At 30.2% G+C, this 20285-nt stretch overlaps 1 protein-coding gene across 2 annotated transcripts in view; it reads right to left on the bottom strand.

Annotated features, from left to right (window-relative positions):
- The window catches only part of LOC140063663 (integrin alpha-6-like), a 75533-nt gene that overhangs the window by 9428 nt on the left and 45820 nt on the right, over window positions 1-20285 (bottom strand). For both annotated transcript variants that reach the window (XM_072110107.1, XM_072110108.1), the window contains exons 7-17: window positions 14312-14402; window positions 7996-8110; window positions 7115-7367; window positions 6427-6528; window positions 5140-5198; window positions 4457-4629; window positions 3315-3470; window positions 2824-2906; window positions 2554-2692; window positions 1985-2068; window positions 665-744 (exon numbers count right to left, since the gene is read on the bottom strand). In XM_072110107.1, the coding sequence (XP_071966208.1) occupies window positions 665-744; window positions 1985-2068; window positions 2554-2692; window positions 2824-2906; window positions 3315-3470; window positions 4457-4629; window positions 5140-5198; window positions 6427-6528; window positions 7115-7367; window positions 7996-8110; window positions 14312-14402 (1335 nt within the window). The remainder of the gene's footprint in view (window positions 1-664; window positions 745-1984; window positions 2069-2553; window positions 2693-2823; window positions 2907-3314; window positions 3471-4456; window positions 4630-5139; window positions 5199-6426; window positions 6529-7114; window positions 7368-7995; window positions 8111-14311; window positions 14403-20285) is intronic.

Here is a 20285-nt window from a genome sequence, read left to right as displayed (position 1 = left end):
TAGGGCCTTTCTAATTCTCTCTTTATGGCATCCTTTTAATGATTCTCTAATGAACGTAATGAGATACATAATTTTACATTTTTTTGTCACTTGTTCTGTTTTTGGCTTTTTAAACCTTATTATTACGTTTTGTTGTTGTTATAGATTATGCTTCTATCTTTACTGCAATTGTAGGAAATAAATGTTTATTTTGATTTGATTGATTTTGATTTTGATTTGTGGTGTATTTAACAGAAGCTAAATAAAAAACTCATAAAAAGTAGATAGGCCAACCTAAAAAGCAGGGTTATACACTATACATATAAATTATATGTACTCAAAAGCAAGTACAGTATTTTTTTTTTTAAAGAAGGGGAAAGCTTTTTCTCTCCCTTGGTGCAAAACAAACGCTCAGTTAATTGAAATCATTTAATATTTTGTAAATGTGTTGCATAAATCAAACTGTACAATACAATTTTGTTGATATACAGTAATATATCATAACTGTAATTCATGTGGGTGGAAACAAATGAAGAGAAATGTGTTCAACTGAGTTGCAACCTCCCTTTTTGAATTGGAACTTTTTTCAAACCTGCACTAACTACCAAAATAAATTAAAATATATCATCTACTCCATATCAAGGCAGATTTAGTAGTAAAAAGCTTAATTCCAATGATAACTTACGTCATGGCAGACACATTAAATACCAACATTGCTTGATCCAATTGTACTTGGTTGCCAAGGAAACTAATACGTCTTGAAATCTGTAATGAGTGAAACATGTAACAATTTAAAGACAAATAATATCTATAATATACATATAATATAACATATATTACATTGTATATTAATTGTCCCCAATTGATTCAAATAGGTGTACTTTATGTTACTCTATCTGATATAATTTCAGTAATATTCATTTTCTCAATGCCAATTTCAAAATGCTGCATTCTGGGAAGTTTTTGATAATGTTTTTGATAATATGATGCATAGTTATTTGCAGGCTGGTTGTGGATTCAACTTCTACATGAACACAGCTATTTTATCAAGTGTAGGGACTCAATTCCTCTTTCCCAATACATGACTATTTTAGACTAATATTCACAAACTGTACTGTACAGTATTTTGTTTTCCTGTCATTTTCGTAGGCGTAAGTGTCTAGACTGTGATAACCTCAAAACTCACAACTTTCATCCCATCCATTGTCTGGTCTAAACAAATGACAGGTGTACTGTAAGCAACCACAGATACTTCTTCAAATATTTGTTTCCGCAGACATACACATAATAGGTCATATTATTCAGTTCATTATACAGCCAAGCTACACTTTCATGTTTTCATTAAAATAATATAATCAGACAAAATAATGTTTTTAATTATCAATTAAAAAAGGTTTCTTTTTGATGCTAAGTTTGTTCATAATTAGTATTTAAATGTAATTTAAGTAGTTCAACTTTATTTATCCACAGAGGCCCAATCTCAACACAGGATGGTTCTTGCCTGGGGTTGTGCACATAAAAAATATAAATTAACAAAATACTGCTAAAATTCACGTTTTTGAACAAAGTTTGGTGAAAATTGTTGTCACAATTGGCATTGCATCCATATTCACTCCAAAACACTTCGTGATCATCATTAATGGGATATTGTGTTAGGGTAATCGAGAAGGTAAATGAAATAAACGAGACACAACAGAGCAAAAATACAGCGATGTTCATGGTATGACCCATAGTATCGAATGATACAAATGATCATAGGAATGTTAGACAAATAAGTCTGAATAGGGTAAGTTGTAATTTAGTATCCTTCCTTTGGGATACTGTACCTCTATTGATGGGACACATTTACATGAAAGAATGAGGGGCAACACTATGGCCAATCCATAATTTAAGGACATCCCTATTAAGGAGAAATTTTGTTTGGTCCTGATGGTGTCCTAAGTTCTACTAAATTGTTGATTGCCAATAGAAAAAAATGCTAGGATAGATAATCATGCAGACTCACTTCACCCTTTCCAAATGGATTTCCAATGTCGCAAATTATTGATCCTCTCTCAGTTTCTGTTGTTTTGCATATGCCCAGTGAATCCTGAAATGTTTAAAATAATTTTTTTGTTATTGTAATATCAGATTGGCGTCACTGTAAGTATATTACTGTATATACAGTCAACTCTCCCAACAGCGAACTCTTTGAAAACCAGAAAAATCTCACAATACCAAGCAGTCCTAAATTCATTTTGAATTTAGCAAAAGCTATCTTGTTTGCTCATATTTGCTGTTGGTGAATAAAGGATGAATAAATATTTTTTCCACTAAAAACACATTCTGAATACCAGATTTTTCTGAAAAACCAGACATATTTGGCCACTCAAAGGTGTCTGGCATTGAGAGAGTTGACTGTATTAGTATATTATTATCCAAGATAAAACACACCGAATCATCATTCCAAAGTGTTTGTGGATCTTTTCTTCCCAAAGATGCTTACAAGCATGTTTCAAATGTAATTTAAAAACCGTTTACAATCCAGTTTATTTTGAAGACATACAAGAAATGGCTCAATTTTATAATACTCACACTGTCAAATTCTAATACAGGTGTAAATGAAATCTTAACCATGGCTTCATATGCATCTTCCAACATGTTCTTGATTTGTAGATCTAAGTTTATTTTAAAGTTCTCACCAACTCTGAACACAGAAATGCCGTCATCACCCCTGATACACACATTTAAAAAAAGAGTTAGTATATCCATTTTATTTTCAAGATCAATTGTATTGTTAATCTACAGATGTAAATTCCGAAACAAAAATAAAATGAAAATAAAAAGTACAAAATGGAGACACACCTTGGAAGAGCTAATGTTGCATTTACTTGTAAATTGGCTGTGCATATCCCATCATCCTTTGTACAATCCTTTTTGAAATCTGCCTGGAATTAGAAAACAATTGTACTGTTCAATTAAATGGCCATTTAATCTAGTTAGATACCAACAAGTATCAACTTTCACTCAAAATATACTGAAGTAAGATTTTTCTTTTAATAAAAAAAAAAATACAAAGAACAAAACAAAAGGGACAAAATGAAAAGGATTGAAAGAACCAAAAACAAAAGAAAAAACATAAAGAAAAAAATAGGACACCCTCCCTCCCCTCCCCGCCCACCCAAAAAAAACCCCCACTTTCCAAGGAAAAAATATATTACATAACGATACACTTGCACTGATGATAGCGTTGACTAAAAGCTCTTTATGTTTCTGCCTGTTTTACTTAGCCACTGATACAAATAGCATTGTTATTCAAAATTTATAACATAAATAAAAATATAAATTGTACATACTTTCTTCATAGAATGAGTGACTGTGTTGATATCCAAAATTGGAAAGGAAGCGAGTGATGGAACAGGATCTCCAACTTCTGGCATTATTGGTACAATTTCTGGCAACCACACATTAAGTTCCACAGGTACCGGTCTCAAAATATCAATTAAGTTATCCTTTAATAAAATAAAGCCAAATATCATATTATGTTTATTACAAAATTTTTTTGCTTTTACAAAAGTACTTTTTCTTGCAAATTATCAAGTATTAGACAGACCCACCAAATTCTTGGTCCATAGACATAGTGTTACACTGTATTTGACTAGTGCAGTTTTAGACACATTGTGTGAAACAGCATCACATATACATCATATGTGAATTTATGTATCAATCATGAAATTATTTTTAAGGTTAGGTTAAAATGTTAAATACAGAATCATGTGACAATGTTCCTATGACACAGCTGATGTTATCTGACGTTGATACACATGTGTGATACTTGGAATTTGTCTATGATACTCAATACGATACAGTACCAAGAATCTATTGACAGACTGGCTACCAAATACATTTCTAATCGTCCTTTATGTGACACACAGGAACAGCAGCTTAACATCCACTCTGAAGGACAATGTGATTGAACTTTTTAGGTTTAGTTGTTAATTTTAGCACACAAATCCATAAGACATTACATCCTTAGGTTTAGCTATCTGTCGGGTCTAAATGTCAATATTAGATGGATGGTTTCCTCTTCCTGTGTTCAGTTTGTACAAGATTTTAAGATTTTTCTTATTTTTTCTGTCTTCTGATTAAAATGTTTTTTTTTAAATTAGTTATCTGCACAACGCAAACATTACATTACAAGAAATGTCATACCAAACTTAAATCAAATCTCAACTGCATAAGTTTTAATTTCGTGAAATGAAATAAACTCACATTGAATTAAAAATCATAATGTACTATACCATATGTGGATACATTTAATTCATTTGATGATGATGTCATACCACTACCATATTTGGGTATATCACTACCCTATTTGGGCATGTTGCACTTTTTTATATCAAACTAGGTTGGACAGAGCTTAACAACAACTACATAAAGCATTACTAAACTAGATTCTATCAATTATAAGGCCAATTTTATTCGAACTTCATCTTACCTTAAAAACAAGAGTGTACGATTTGGTTACGACATCCATGCGGCCTCCAAGACGAACAGATTTTGTTATAGAATCACTATCAGTGCTTATACCATTTTTCTTGTAGAAGCTTACTCTGGAGGTAAGACCTAGATCTAATCTTGTTTTTTCTGCATGTAAACTGAATTTAATATCTATAAATAGAAATGTTCCTTCAGCATGATTTACAGACTAATGAAAATTTGAGGAAAATGAAATGATCTAGGCATTTCATTTTAAAAGCAACGAAACATGTTTTTTAGGGTAATTTCTGGGTGCTGAATTCAAATCTACTGTTAACCCGGCTAAAATTTTATATCTTCACCCAAAATAAATGACCGCTTAATTCAATATTATTACTGTAGGCTGTATCAAGATAAATTGGTTTTGGCTGAATTACAAAAATATTTAATATCAACATTCATAAAGTGTTTATTGTTGTAGCTAGTATAAATTAAAATAGGAATAATTCAGATTTTTATTCTATTCATGATCTATAGTAAAGGATATAGACAACAAATGAACAATCAATTTTTTTTGTTAATTTATATGTAATTTTGACTTTCTATAAAAGATTTAATGAATGAATAAATACTGCATTTGAAAAAGTTGTTATTCTTATTAGTAGGCCCCTACATGTTAACAGAGGGGTGAGAGTTACTCACCGACTGGTTCATCATACTCCCCATCACATTCGTACCAGAATGTTACTTCAACAGTAAAGCTGAAAAAAAATGGAATGTTATAAAAGTAAAGGTCGTGGGTTTGTGTCCTACCATTATATGACAACAGGTCCTTAGCCACCAGTACGTTTGGTAAGGTTTTAACCCGACCACTTTTTCACAGAGGTCTTTGACAACCCTATGGCCTGCACAAGGGATAATTCCCTTTTCTTGTGACAATGGTACCACTTTATTTCTTGTGGTCACATCACTGGATAACCTATCATGAGTCTCTAATACTTTAATGTTAATATTCTCAATTTGTATGTTGTAATATAAAAATATTCGTATATATTTATATAGTATAATTATTGTTTTTACATACTATTTATTTATGTATTTTGGTGGAAATATATAGATTTGAATTTCATAATTTTGTTCAATTTAAAACTACAGCTAAAGCATAATTTACGCAGTAAGCAAGTTAAAACATCACTTGAAATATGTTTTTAAAGACAATTATTGATAGACCACTTTATTTCATTTTGTATTTGACATGGGCCAACCAATTAAACACTTATCGAAAAAACAAAAATTACATTTATTAATATTATAATATTGTACATACGATTGTTTAAAATTTGTTGGTAGAATAAAATAGAATTTGAATTTACAATACAAAAAACCAGTCTAAAACTCTAGTTGAACTATAATTTACGATGCTAAATCTGCAAGTGAGCAAACTTCCCACAGTGAGCTAAACAGCAAGTGATAACATCATTTGAAATATGTTTTTACAGACAATTAATGATGGACCACTTTGGATTTGTTTTCATTTTGTATTTCCCATGGGCCTAAAATGGAATTGCATTTGAAATGGTTTAAAAGATATGTAATTATACGATGGGAAAACTGCTATGAAATAAATCAATAAGATGATTAGGTTGTAAAAACAATACTGATGATAGAATTTGATGAATTTATATTATTTATTGATTAAATTATTCATTATTTTAAATCTTTAATCATTCTACTCCATGTTTCAAATCGTTTAAGCCTTGACCTCTCGCAAAAAAAAGATGAGTTATAAACCAAACAATGAATGTTTTATATCCGTGCAATGGAACAAACTATTTCATTCAGTGAAAGATAAAAATTTCTTATATTTTCACTAATTTTCATCTCATGAAATGATTTGCTCCATTGCACTTATAAACTTTGATTATAAATAATATCATTTATTCATTCAAAAATAGAGTCTATTAATCTGAATGTTTACAATATACTCACCAAAGTTGATCTAATTGAAGTGCATTACAAACACTATTTTCTCTCACCAATGTGTCTGGATTTAAATTTAGTTTGTGTTTTAGCAATATGACCGGCCTCATCCTAGAAGCACAAAGATGATCAAATTAATAGAAAAAAAAAATCAATTAATTAATGCTTTTAAGCTTTATATAATGTAGTATTATGGTAAGATTATGTATGAAACGGAAAATGTGCAATTCAGTACAATTCTGACATAAATTATTGTTCGGTATATTTTGTTATGAGTTGCTCCTCCGTATCCAACCAAAGTTGAATTGCATGCAGTACCATATCATGCCTTTGACAAAAAATACACCTTTAAAGAAGTTGAAAATCTCATGGCTCCTTGATATGGTGTATGTACACAGAATAGTTAAGCAAGGTGCAGTATAGGTCCTTTTGTTGAGTGCAAAATTAGCTAAAGATATAAATGCTATATTGTGTTTATTTTATGCTTTTTGGTGCTAGACTAATGCTGCGCTTTTGTGGAATGATCAAGGATTGTGGAACTGTTTTCAGTGAAAATCTTTTGTTTCGTGTCAACACGAAACAACGCATCTGCTTGTAAAAGTTTATGTTTGGATTGAAGCACCATTTCACTAATTATTTAGTCGTAGTAGTGTCAAAAAGCTCACTGTAAAAAGTTGTATAAAAGAAATTTGCTAACCGTAATAAAATAACTTCATTTGATTCAAAAGCACCAATCAGCAAATCTGGAAATGAATTGTTATCCATGTCCATCCCTCCTGACAACGAATATCCGAATGTATTATTAGGGAAGGGCGCCCCCTTCAGGTCTACGTTTAAACTTTGAGGCGTGATTTTCTGTACAGGATTACCCACAGTTCCATCCTTGCTTCCCATGTAAATATATACTGCTCCTTCCCCATAATTTTCATATGGTGCACCAACCGCAACATCTAAAGGTTAATAAAGTTAATTTCAAAAGTCAGCATGAAACATATTCAAAACTGAAATAATAACTAATTTAAAATAGGCACTTATGGTGAAAGTATTTTCTTCTTTTTTCCTTTTTTTTTCTGACTCTAAAATGAAACATTTTGAGCAAGACCAAGGATGTTTGGTGTGTTTATTTATCAATAATAATCATTTAAATGATTGTAATTATTTGTAAATACTGTGGAGTAGCTTGTGAGTAATTGGTCAGATGGTTGCCTTACTCTGACAGAAAAAAAAACAAATTTGCGGAAGTCCCACCAAAGTACTCTCAATGTACTTAGTATAAGGTACAAATCATGTTAGAGTAGGGCATCTTCAAAAAATGTATTTATTTATTTTCGTGTTCCTTTTTCTCAACAAATTTGAAAGAATTGTTAAATCTTTTAAGAAATTTTAACACCTCACAAAAGAAAAATCAAATCCTAAATGCATAACTACACAATTATTTTATTTGCCTTTTTCATAACCCAGAATTTCTTCTGGTTCAGAATATAGTTACAATAAACTGATACAAATATTTTTTTTCTGTTCAATCTATAAACAATATTATGGTAAAAACATGATTTAAATGCATAACATACTCTTTACCTTGAAATGTATCATAGTTTAAATCCCCAAGGTTCGCTATGGAGATGCCATACATAGAATCCAATGGTCCATTAATAGCTTCCTGATACTTGTTGTTTGCACCACCTAACAAACCCTGTTGGTGAAATCAGTTAATAGGTGGGATTAACTTTCTCTTTTTAAAAAAAGACTGTAAATGTTGGTTTTGACTGTCTAAGGGAGTTTAAATCAATGACAATTTTTAGTAAATTTAAAGAATAAACTAAAAGAGGACATTATGAATGCTATATATTATCACTGTGTATAATCTCATGCTCTAGAATAATCCCATGGGACAGATTAACTTTCCTTTTTTATAAATTACTGTCAATGTTGGTTCTGACTGGCTGCCTGAAGATCTCTCTGCACTATCAAGTTAGTTTAACAAAAAAACTGTGATACGTGCACAAATATGGTAGTGATATACCCAAATATGGTAGTGATATATCCAAATATGGTAGTGATACTCTATCTTCACGTCTATATATGGGCATAAAGTTTGATAGTGTAGACAGAGCTTAGTGCTTAAATCAATGACAATCTGTTTTGAATGAATACATTAAAAGAGGATATTAATTATCACTGAGATTAGTTCCATGTCTGAGAATAATCCTATCCCCTAAAGTTAGGCTACATTCAGAAACAAAACTTTGGTAAATTTGTTTTTAATACAATATAGGGATAATCCCATACCATATATTTGCAAAAGTTTTGAGATAATACTTGTATATACTACTCATTGATAGATGAACAAAAAGAATTACTGAAAGAAGCATAAAGTGAATGAATGGATATTGTACACAATTGAATAAAGAAACAAATACATAAGTAAATAAGTTTACTGTATATGATTTGAATATCATACAAAAAAATATATATATATAAAGACAGTAAAGATCTACCAAAAGATAAAAAAAATGATTTGAATTTTAAAAGCGGTATGTTTTAACTACAGTATTAGTTTTGTAGGCTGGCTTTGTAAAAAAAAACAATTTTAAATATTACAGAAAACTGAAAATATTGTCAAAAGTTTGTGGAAATTTGTTTATCTATATTTAATATCTTTTCATCTCTATTACCAAGTATTACTAACTATATGATATATGAGTTGCAATAAAGATTTTCTATTTTGAGAGTACTGTACTTCAAATCCCTGTTACAGTTAAGCAGAATATTTTACTTAATATCTCCCAGAATATTTTTTAATTATCTCAAATAGCTGCGGTAATTGTCTGTGACATTCGTTACTATATTTTACTATGCTTATATTACTTTAAATTGGTAAATAAATCTAAATTAAACTGATTTGAATTTCATTTAAAGTTTTTGAAGTGAATGTTGATGTTCTGTTGTAAGAAAAACTGCTAGTTTTATTGTATGAGATAGTATTGTCATAAAAAATATCTTATTTCATATAATGTAGCTATCAAAACAGAACTCTTGCATTTCATAACATTATTGTGGTAAAGATCCTTAACAATTACCGTATACCCTAAAAAGGAAGGCTCTGTTATATGTTTGCTGTGTTTTTGATATAAATAGCTTTAAATGATTTTCTGGGGTGGTGGGGGAGGGGGTCAGGGGAGGCAGGAGGTGGATTAAACAAATAAAATAACTATGTGTGAATAAACTTGATTTTATTGAAGCCAAATTTTGATTTTATAATCTTTGATAATGTAAACTATGTTAATTGTTGAGATGTTATGTAATTGTAATTTTATGCTACTGTAAGCTAATTCATACTGTAGTAAGTATTCAATTGTCAGTCTGTTGGTGGTCTAAAGGTATGATCTGACGCTTGTGGGTACGAGTCGCACCAGATTCATATTTTTGTGCTATTGTTTAAAGTGTAATTATATCAGAATAGGGCAAACATATGACCAAATAATATGTACCTTCATTGCATGAAATTCAACATATTAAATAATTTACTAAATTCTCGAAGATTTATTACATAAGCTGTTATTGTTTCTAAATTAGCTGGAGGTTTTACTACATTAGCAGTGGATTGTTTTACATTAACGGTTGTTTCAACATTAGCTGGCGTTTTCTACATTAGCAGTTGAAATGTACTAGTTTCCTCCAAATATGGCAACCAATATACAGTAGTAGCTGAACTTTACAAAAATACTATATAAATATAAAGTACCATAATAGTATTACTAGAGTCTGACACAACATTGTTCAGAATCCTTTCCAGTTCAATAGAAATGCTACCTTATCATGTAAACTAATCAAAATATTTATGAAGGCAGTGACTTATGTTTTCTATACCACATAGATGAAACTTTGTTGTGAATTATACATTCCAAGGCTGTTGAAATATTAGACACATGAGTAGCATTTATTATTTTGTAAAGGTATAATATTGAAATCAGAATTAGAAACACACTAATGATGTTGGCAACAAGAAGTAGAAATGCTCAATGACCACAAATCATTGAGGGCGTGATGCTGAGTGGATGAACAATGATGATCGATCTTTGTCAACAGCAGGGGAGGATTGGGGCCTGGGAACATTTTCTATGTTTTTGAAAATTAAAAAATTCTAGGTACATTTATAAGTCTACAACGTAATACTTTTGGTTTATCAATCTACTGAAGGAGAACAAAAATTTTTTATTTTTTTTTTGCATTTGGATCACCAGTCAGGGCATTTGACACCTCATAGCACCACAATTTAAATCTTGATGTCCATGAATAACTGAAATATCTGCTGATACATGATGGTGACATCTATCTGCAAAGCATCTTCTATTCTATTAGATTCATGTCTATCTTATGCACTTAATGTTACCTACGGGCAAATCTTCTGTAGACATATTTAATATTCGGATGCTTTTAGCAAAATCAATCTTTCGGTTCTGTCGACTACACAATCCGACCGTATTATACACAGGATCTGTGTTATTGCAATTAACTAACTGTACTAATAATGATTGATACTGGACCATCAAATATGTATGCCTACACAGAACATGTAACTCAACACAACATCGGCCATTCATCTTATTTTAGAACAAACTAACAGAGGATTAAAACGTATGAGAGTCTGAATTGATATCAACAGACGAACGACTATATAAGTATATACTTAATGTCCACACTTAAGTGATAAAGTCAAGGGTTAAGTGAACATGTTTCAATGTCTCGGACTTCCCTTCGCGTACACACGGCTAGAAGATCACTAACGTATTAAAATGTCAGCGAAAGGCCAAACAGTCATTTGAGTTTATGTATGGACATTGAACAACATTCTGTAACAGGGGGAGGAGAATATTTTTAAAAACCATTCAGTATTGAATTGATGATTAAAGATTTGTCCTCCCTTCCAGTCTACATCAGATTGTGACATCTCAACAAAAGAATCTGGATCTGTGCGCAGGAATTTAGGCCAAATAAAAAAAAATTAACTATCAGATTTTAGAGATACGCAACATTAAAAACAAAATAGAAATAATTGTTTTAGTTTCTTCAAACTGAAATCTTTGTAATTGTCAAAAGTGTGTGTGTATAAAGGGCAACTGGACTCATCATCTAAATGTCAAATGTGAACATCACATTTTTGAATTTTGTTTACATAATTCTATTTGGTTCGAACAACACAAACTTGCAATTCATTAATTGACTATATAGAAAGGGTAGCGAGAAATTAAAGGCGCGTATAATTCCTCAACCAGGCTTTCGATTTTGTGATCACCTATAAATACTTCTTATGGAGGTACTATTTGGATATGTATTGAGTATGGTTTGGATTATTTGTCAAGTCCTTGGAACCAATTGGATTCTGTTACACAATTATGTCAATTTTGTTTTAAATTCATGTCACATATTTGAACTTTTTGGGTGAACAACTGAATGATGTATATATAATAACTTTCACAAGTTGTCGTCTTTTATTAGGCATTTTGTTAATTATTTTATATATTTAAATTACTTTTTTAAAATGTAAAATAATGAATGCAACGTTTTTATTACAATTACTTTTAACATTGTAAGATATAAACGAGAGGAAAAAATATGTTTAAAAAATATAATTTTTATAACAGAGTATGATAATAAAAGTGGGACGAACCTACACAAGACAAAAAAAAAACTTTCACAAGTTGTGTCAAATCTAGAAATCGATTTGTAAAAATGTTTGCAATAATATAATTTATTTCTTCAACTTTCAATTTCACATTTTTTTTCTCTTAATATAAAAACCACATGTTCAAATCTATGGAATATTAAGTAGGTCCAGTTTAATTTGAAAAGAGGAAGGGGGGATGTTGAACAGATGCATGTAATCATGGGAACATTTTAAATGATTGGCAGATGGCAACATTCGATCTTGATTTTGCAGTAAGTCTCCAATTATGATGTAATAATATTGTATCTTATCATGCACTAAGTGAAATGTTACCAAAGTCGATAAATCTAAATATATATTTAGAAAAACTTTGACAAGTGATTGATTGATTGGTTGACTTATATTGCATACTAATCATACTGTTTTTAAATTCACCAAATTTATGTAATCTGTCTGTCTGTATTCAGAGACTAGGGATGGCACGGTCGGTCGTCAATTTCAAAGGTCTTAATAAGCCCTCCCCCTTCCCAATTTGAATCCTCTTGTTTCTATAATTTGTGGTTTCGCAGGTGTTTTTGTTGACTTTCTTTCTATATCCTAAGTTTACTTAAATGAATTTCTATTTTTAGTCGCGTGGAAGCGACTCTATAGTTCACTATGTCGGTCGGTCGGTCTGTCGGTCCGGTATCACTATGCGTTTTATCGCTTTCTGACCTTATCTTGATATCAGTTTAATCTAGCTAAGTCAATTTTTCACAGTATATTCCTTATGGCCAGGAATCGATGTGGTTATGTTTTCACGGTGCGCAATAAAAAATTACGAGGTCTACGCACGATTTAACGAAATCACGTTTGTAATCATATCACAATTAAATAAAATTTGGTACTCATAAATTTCAGGGCATAAATCATCATATGGCAATACAATTACGTGCGTAGCGCATGTAACGCATGCGTGCGCGCGCTTAACATTTTTTAAATTTATTTTCGATGAAATAAGAGTACGTTTCAGCCAATTTTAAGCGTTTACAAAATTGCCATGAGTGCACAGATTTTTGCGCGCGCACTGCGCGTTAAATGTTATTGCGCACTCTTTTTGCCCGATTTCTGTTTTCTTGACTTACTTTTCAACTCGAAATTACGTTATACGAGCACGTCAAAAGTGATGTTTAAACATTTCAACATTTTTAAACATGTTCAGTAATTTCGGTCAGTTAGTAGGTTGGTTGGTCGGTCGGTAAACACTAAGCACGCGACTGCAGCCATCTATATGGCCTTGTTAAAGTTATGGTTCTATTTATATTATTAGTATAATATATAGTTTACCTTTTGAATGTGCTGCTCCTAAACATGGTCTTTTATTAGGAATGGCAAGAGCCTCGACTGTTTTAAATATCTTTTAAAAATACATTTTTACATTTTCTGTTTATATTTGAATTTTTTTTTTTTTTTTTCTTTTATTAGTTCAAATTTAATATTGTAATTGGTAATTTCAACTTTTAAGTATTTTATTGATAATCTTTATATCAATTGTGTGTTATGTTAAACATATTTTTTTGGAATTTGCACAAATAAACACCAATAATTATTAGATATAAAGATGTCTTTTATTGACTGTCTGTCTTCTATATTTTTTTTTAGTAAATAAGGTTTTTTTTTTAAATTTAAATTTTATTATTTTATTTTCATTAGTATAATTTGATGTTTGCTTACCAAGGAATGATTTTGTTTATAAAAAATTGTAAATGTTTTATTTAAATTTAGAGACTCATCTTAGGTGATTTAGGTGGTAACTTTTTGATATATTTTATTGTTTTGGCTTCCATTAAAAAAATGTTTTTTCTAGTAAATATTTCATCATAAATGAGATTTATGATTTATGTTCTTGTTATTCAATATTATGAAATAAACCATTTATGAAATAATTGAATCTTACCGATAACAACACACCAATATGACTCACCCTTGCGGCCAGTGGAGAACATAATATAAATCGGTTTAAATTGAGCCTACGCACCGTGCATGACGGAAGACTGCCTTGGGGAAAAATCATTTCCCGTCTTCTTTTTCGCTTTTAAGATTAATAGGAGTTGAACTATGTGATGTTGACTGATGCCTTAGGGAAGATTTAATTATCTATTTTTTTGCTTCCTTATTTACGAGTGTCAGCCCAGTTTTTTTTTAAACAAGATTGATGATAACATTATAATAAGTTGTGTGACTTACTTCTCCGTCATTTATGTAGATGTATATTCTGCCCCCGATCTGTTCTTTACGGTTGTAATGAAGTGGAGCGCCAACAACTAAGTCATCAAGTCTGCAAAAAAATAAATATATAATATAAACATCAAAGGCACAGAATAAATTCTAAACGTCCAGTGATACTGAGAATTAATTTCAAACGATAACGATGAGAAAAGAAAAGTTTCCCTTGAGATTCGAACCCGGAACCTTTTGCGGTCCTAACCATTAGACCACTGGAGCTTTCATGGTATTATAGCATATATATACAATTGAGTTACAAGGAAATGTTTACATTATACATGATCAGTTTACTTATTAATCTGTTTTTAATAGTGTACTTTTGCTACCTTAATATCTACTTAGGGTAAATTTGTGTGTCACTTTATAGCTTCATTCTTAATCTTACAAGATAGGTTTTTCTTATGAATTACAATTTTTAATGTAAAAAGAAGTATGACATTATAAAACAGGATGGTAATATGGTGGATTTTGTTCAGTAGCATAAATTATGAACTATATAGAAATGGGAAATTTTCCTAGAATGAAAACAAGTTGTTGCCAAATGATACACAGACACTATTTCATTAAGAAAGGAACAAGGTGGGGGTAGGGTTGAATTTAGAATGTACTAAGAGCTTATAGAAAATGCTGTGCAGAATAAAACAATTGGCAATTGATACACTTTTAATCACTATGATGGCTATACAGCCATCAGAAATATCACTATCTGTCTCATGTAAAACTTTATGGCTTAGAAAGAAAAATAATAGAACCTTCATTTTACGATCATTAGACCTACATAAAAAAAAACCATTTGAGTTTGATTAAAACTAGATAATATAGTTTGTTAAAAAAAGGAGTCTCAAAATGTTCTATGGTAAAGAAAAGAGTCTAAGGAATAGATGTTTTAGGGTAGTTTGTAAGCACTAATAATTGGAAATGTTTACGGTTAGTACATAAGACTGATGAAAACATCTAATCTGGACTGTTCCATGCACCAGTAACTTCCTAAGGCACTATGTATACTATGTGTATGCTAGCTTAATTGCTTAATAAGCATTTAATCAGCTTTAAATATGGTTAAATATTATAATGAGATGTCTTACTTAACAAATTGATTATTTTTTATTAATCTAGATACCATTGTTTACATAACGTAGTAAGGCGACCAATTTCTCAATTTTCTTAATTTCAAATAAGGCTGGGATTCATAAATTCAACCATAAATCATTTGTCTGTAATTAGGCATTAAATTCTTTACAATAAAAATAAACAAAGACACCAACAATGTGAAAACAAAAGAAAATCTCTGTATTGTACTAGTTGTACTTTTGTAATGCACTTAAATTTGTTATTGATATATATGATATGATATTATGTATTTAAAAAGAATAGAAGCAACACAACAATGTTTTATATGGGAAGTTTATGTGTTTGTTATATTTATTATATATTTATTATTAGTATAGCTTCCCAAAATACAAGTTTTTCAATTGGATTTTTTTCCAATTGATTCATAATTTAATCACCATCTTATACATTATGATTTAATATAATATTCTTTTAATAATGTATTAATTTTAATTTTAAAATGAAAGAAATAAATGCTTATTTGTTTAAATGTTATTGTCCATAAAATATTAATAATAACAACAGTTATCATTTACATAAACTAACTAAATTCTGCTTTTTTTGATATATTAATATTATTCTTTCAAAAAGATTAATTAGACTAGTCAAAATATTGGTAAGATAAAAAATATCCGAATATGACTTCACATCTGATAGAATCGCAATGGCAGTTGAGTCGTTTTCAATGAAGTTTCAAAAAGAACAAATCTATAACAAGACAGATATTTGCTAGTCCCACTGGGAACTACTCATCCGCGAGTTCCTACACCTGGAATGCACTAATGAAGTTTAATCTAGACAGTTTCAATTTAACACCTCTTCGATTTCATTAAGGTTTATTAATGATTTCTGCGTAAGTGCTCATTGTATTGATCTATGTGACGCTTTACTAATCAAAACATTGTCAGCTCAAATCTTAACACAAACAGTACTAGAGTGTACTGTAGACTAAAACTCATATTGCCTTGGATTTGACCTTTTAACTAAGTATCTACAAGAAGTGAGGGGGTGTTGTGTATGGGGTGTAAGGATAACATGAATGACCAGGGGAATTTGACTTCCTTACACTTTGATGAACACTACATGCTTATTGGTCAGGTTCCAGCTGATTCTTGGTATTATATCTATTTCCGAAGTATCATAGCAATATATTTTGAAATACAACATCACATGTGTTTCACATGTACTGTATCTAGTAGTAACCTAACCCTTAACCTAACCTTACATGATACAGGCACCACATGTGATATAAATGAGATGCTGTATTACCAATAATTCCTCTAATACTTTCGGAAATAGATTGTATGTGGAGATACAGCACTGGGAATCGGGTGCCAATACAGCACATATTTTACTGAGGCACATATTCAATGGTTTCCTCCATTGTACAGGTGCAGTAACAGTCACGTTATCGCCATTGTACACAATTTACAATGTTTAATTGTAAACCAATATGAAATATGCGAATAAAATAGAACTTCTCTAATTTTTATTCTTCTTCTGATAATTTCTGGCGACCTACTTTATAACTTGACATTAATGCCTTTATTGGCTTTAATGTAATACCCAATTATTCTCTTTAACACGAGTTTGAATGGACTAGTGAATTTACTCTGAAAAAAACTCAGCATAGAGAGATGTGTATTAATTAAAATCTACCCCTACAATTATATGGTACTACAACATATTCCAGAAACACCAAACCATTTTGAATTGTAGCAGATTAACATATACATAAACCATAGTAATTTAATGCAAAAAATGCATAACTAGACCAATATGGCAAGACTAGTGTTATATCCCAACACAGAATATATCAATACATTAAACTTGATTCTGTTTTAAATCACCTTGGCTGATAAAACATCAATATTAATTCCTCAATAATGAAAGCCATAATCATTAATATTCATTTTCTGTAAGTAAATAAATAAATTCATATTTTAATATTTAAATATTTAGTATCTTACTTAATATCCTTTTGAGAATACACGAAGTACAAAGTTACAATATTTCTAATTTTTAATACATATGGCAAACTAAATAATAAATGTGCATAAATTACGGTTACTCTATATTATGGAGATAAAAATTTATGATATAAATATAAGTTAATATTAAGCAGCAAATTTGTGTGTAAAAGTTATTTAATATTTAAGTTTATTAATGTTTTTCATTAACAATGTGATGATTTTATAATTTATAAATGAGGACACTAATGCATAAAAATAGTAAACACTTATTTACGATAAAAACTACTGTACTAAAAAAAATAGTAATAATATTATTAATAAAGCCTCGCAGTTCAGGTTTAGACATTTTAAGTAAAAGAAATAATTTGAACGAAAAGTCAAGGTGATATATTTCTATACATTCTATTGTGGTAATAATTTATTACACTACATTTCTTATTGATTTCAATGATAGGGATTACAATTAATCCCTATCATTGAAATATAGAAGTTAAATATATTTTTTTTGTGATGTGATGTCCTGACCTTCACTTGGTTTAGTTTTCTGTATGAAATGAAAGATGCAATCAAATCACAATTGAAGGAAACTGATTTATGAGATCTCAAAACTTTTGTTATCTTTTTAATTTTAGGTGTGTTATTATTTACAATTATCAAGGTGCAATACTATTATTATGGAATATTTTAATAAGATCCCACCTTCATTATTTATGTCAATTGTAAGGACTGGACAATGCAACTGACTAGCCAGAGAGCTGGAACAGAACATCCTCAAATCTAGTCAGTCATTCACAAACCAAATGACAATTGAAAATGGAATGTTTGTGGGATAGCATGCTTTTTATCTAATTCTTCTCATAAAATCCTTCAGATGAATTTAGGCAGAACTTTCTTTTAAAAATAAAAAGATAAATTATACATCCTTTAGTAGCAAAGCAATATTGTTATTTTACAAAAACTTATAGACTACTGTCTACATCACATAGACTCTTGCTCATACCTAGTCCGAGTTCATAAATTCCCATTGTTATAGCCTTTGTAAACTATAAGTCCGCGTATTATAGTTTCCTAATGTTTCCATCCTCTTGAATAACTGCCTGAAAACGCGGCGTAAAAAAACCAAATAGAAACAAATAGTGAAACTCCCTCTTACTGCCAGACTAAATCCTCTGATGTAAACTGAATAGTATACCATACCATTGTACATTTTCAGATGTTTGTCTGCAATATGGTTCATGAGAACCAGTTCAAATTAACATATTTTTCCAACAGATGTACTTTTTCATTCACATTCAGCAGATAGATAGCAGCATGTTGACAACAAGGGGGATTGATTCCACTGATGCATCAACAGAGGTGATGATGATGGAATTGTTTACATAATGTTGTCTCCAATGTATCTACCATTAAAAATAGCATTGTTTGCTGTAAACAAGTTTAGAATAATAACTAAGGAGGTACAGCTGTAAACATTTTATCTTGTAATTTGTACTTTAGTAGATTTTTGTTTACGAAAAAAAAAAAATGTTCTTCTCAAATTTTTTTGTTTCAAGTGACTCTATACATTAGATTAAATGTTTGTTTTAACTTTTGGAGTCCAGTATGAATTTACTTTAATTGTTGAATTTACGCAAAAATGTACTTTATTCTCGAGGTTTTCTCCCCTAAATAAATGAATTATTATTGAATAAACTAAAGACAATACAGTAGAACAATGGGACACTTTTGGGACCCAGGGGTGTCTGTAGTTGACTTTAGTGTTAAAAACATATATTGCCCCGAAAAAATGGTACAGATTCTTGTTCTGTTGAACTCACTCCTGAGGACGATCAAAGTATATTGATTGAAACGTCGAGAAACTCAACAGTTCTTTTTCAGAACTAATACACGTGGTGTACCGCAAACTTTATATCAACATTTGATTTCGTCATGCAAACCTTCAAACAATTCTTGTTCTAATATGTATTCCACACTTTAGGTGAAATGGAGTCACTGATACAGTTTGACAATAATGAATTCAACTACAATGACTAATAGGTAGAATGTATACAAAGTAGCTTCAATCACCTACAAATAAATAAAACATAGACAAAGTATTTAAACTTGATCTCTCAACATAAACATGACTTTGAAATTCAATTCTTTGTATGTTTTATCAGATTAAATAAAGCTTTTAATTCATCTTCAATTACTGCCTTTGAGATTTGTGATTTTTAGAATTTTAGCCATGCTTTCATCAGAATATTAGGAGTTTTCAACAAAGCTTAGTAAATCTAAACATATCATTTTCATAACATTAAAAGAGAAGCCCATCAAATAGATGCAAAGTTTAAAATGTGACATACATCATAAGATGAACTTATAAATATAATCTTATTATGTCAATAATTATTTATGTTGATTCATAAAACATTAACAAACTTTCATTGAGTCGTTCAAAAAAACATGCTACCAGCAGGCAGGCACATGAACTGAATAAGTACTATGTACATAAACTCATGGATATAATTCAATTTAAAAAGCTAAAATATGTAGTGTATAAACTATGCCTAAACATTTTTGTTATGTCTTGTCTTGTTTTAGGTCTCAGTTTTTGATGAGAGTTAAATTTATCGGGAGGTGTACACTTAGGCCAATTAGGCCTACACAAGAAAATATTCTACAATGATGTTTTATTCTACAAATTTACAGATTTACATAAGAGAATATGCCCACATAACCAAGTAAACATGAAATTAAGTTTTAATGATTATCACAATTAAAACAACTAAACTGGGCTCATTACAGCAAGGTGTTTTTATGTCACATACAATTTCCTAATTGTTAAAAACAACTAATATGCATTTCGATCA

The sequence above is a fragment of the Antedon mediterranea genome, chromosome 1, assembly GCF_964355755.1.
Source record: "Antedon mediterranea chromosome 1, ecAntMedi1.1, whole genome shotgun sequence".
NCBI lineage: Eukaryota > Metazoa > Echinodermata > Crinoidea > Comatulida > Antedonidae > Antedon > Antedon mediterranea.
The sequence above is the reverse complement of the archived record's forward strand: the minus strand, read 5'-3'. Positions and strand labels throughout refer to the sequence as shown.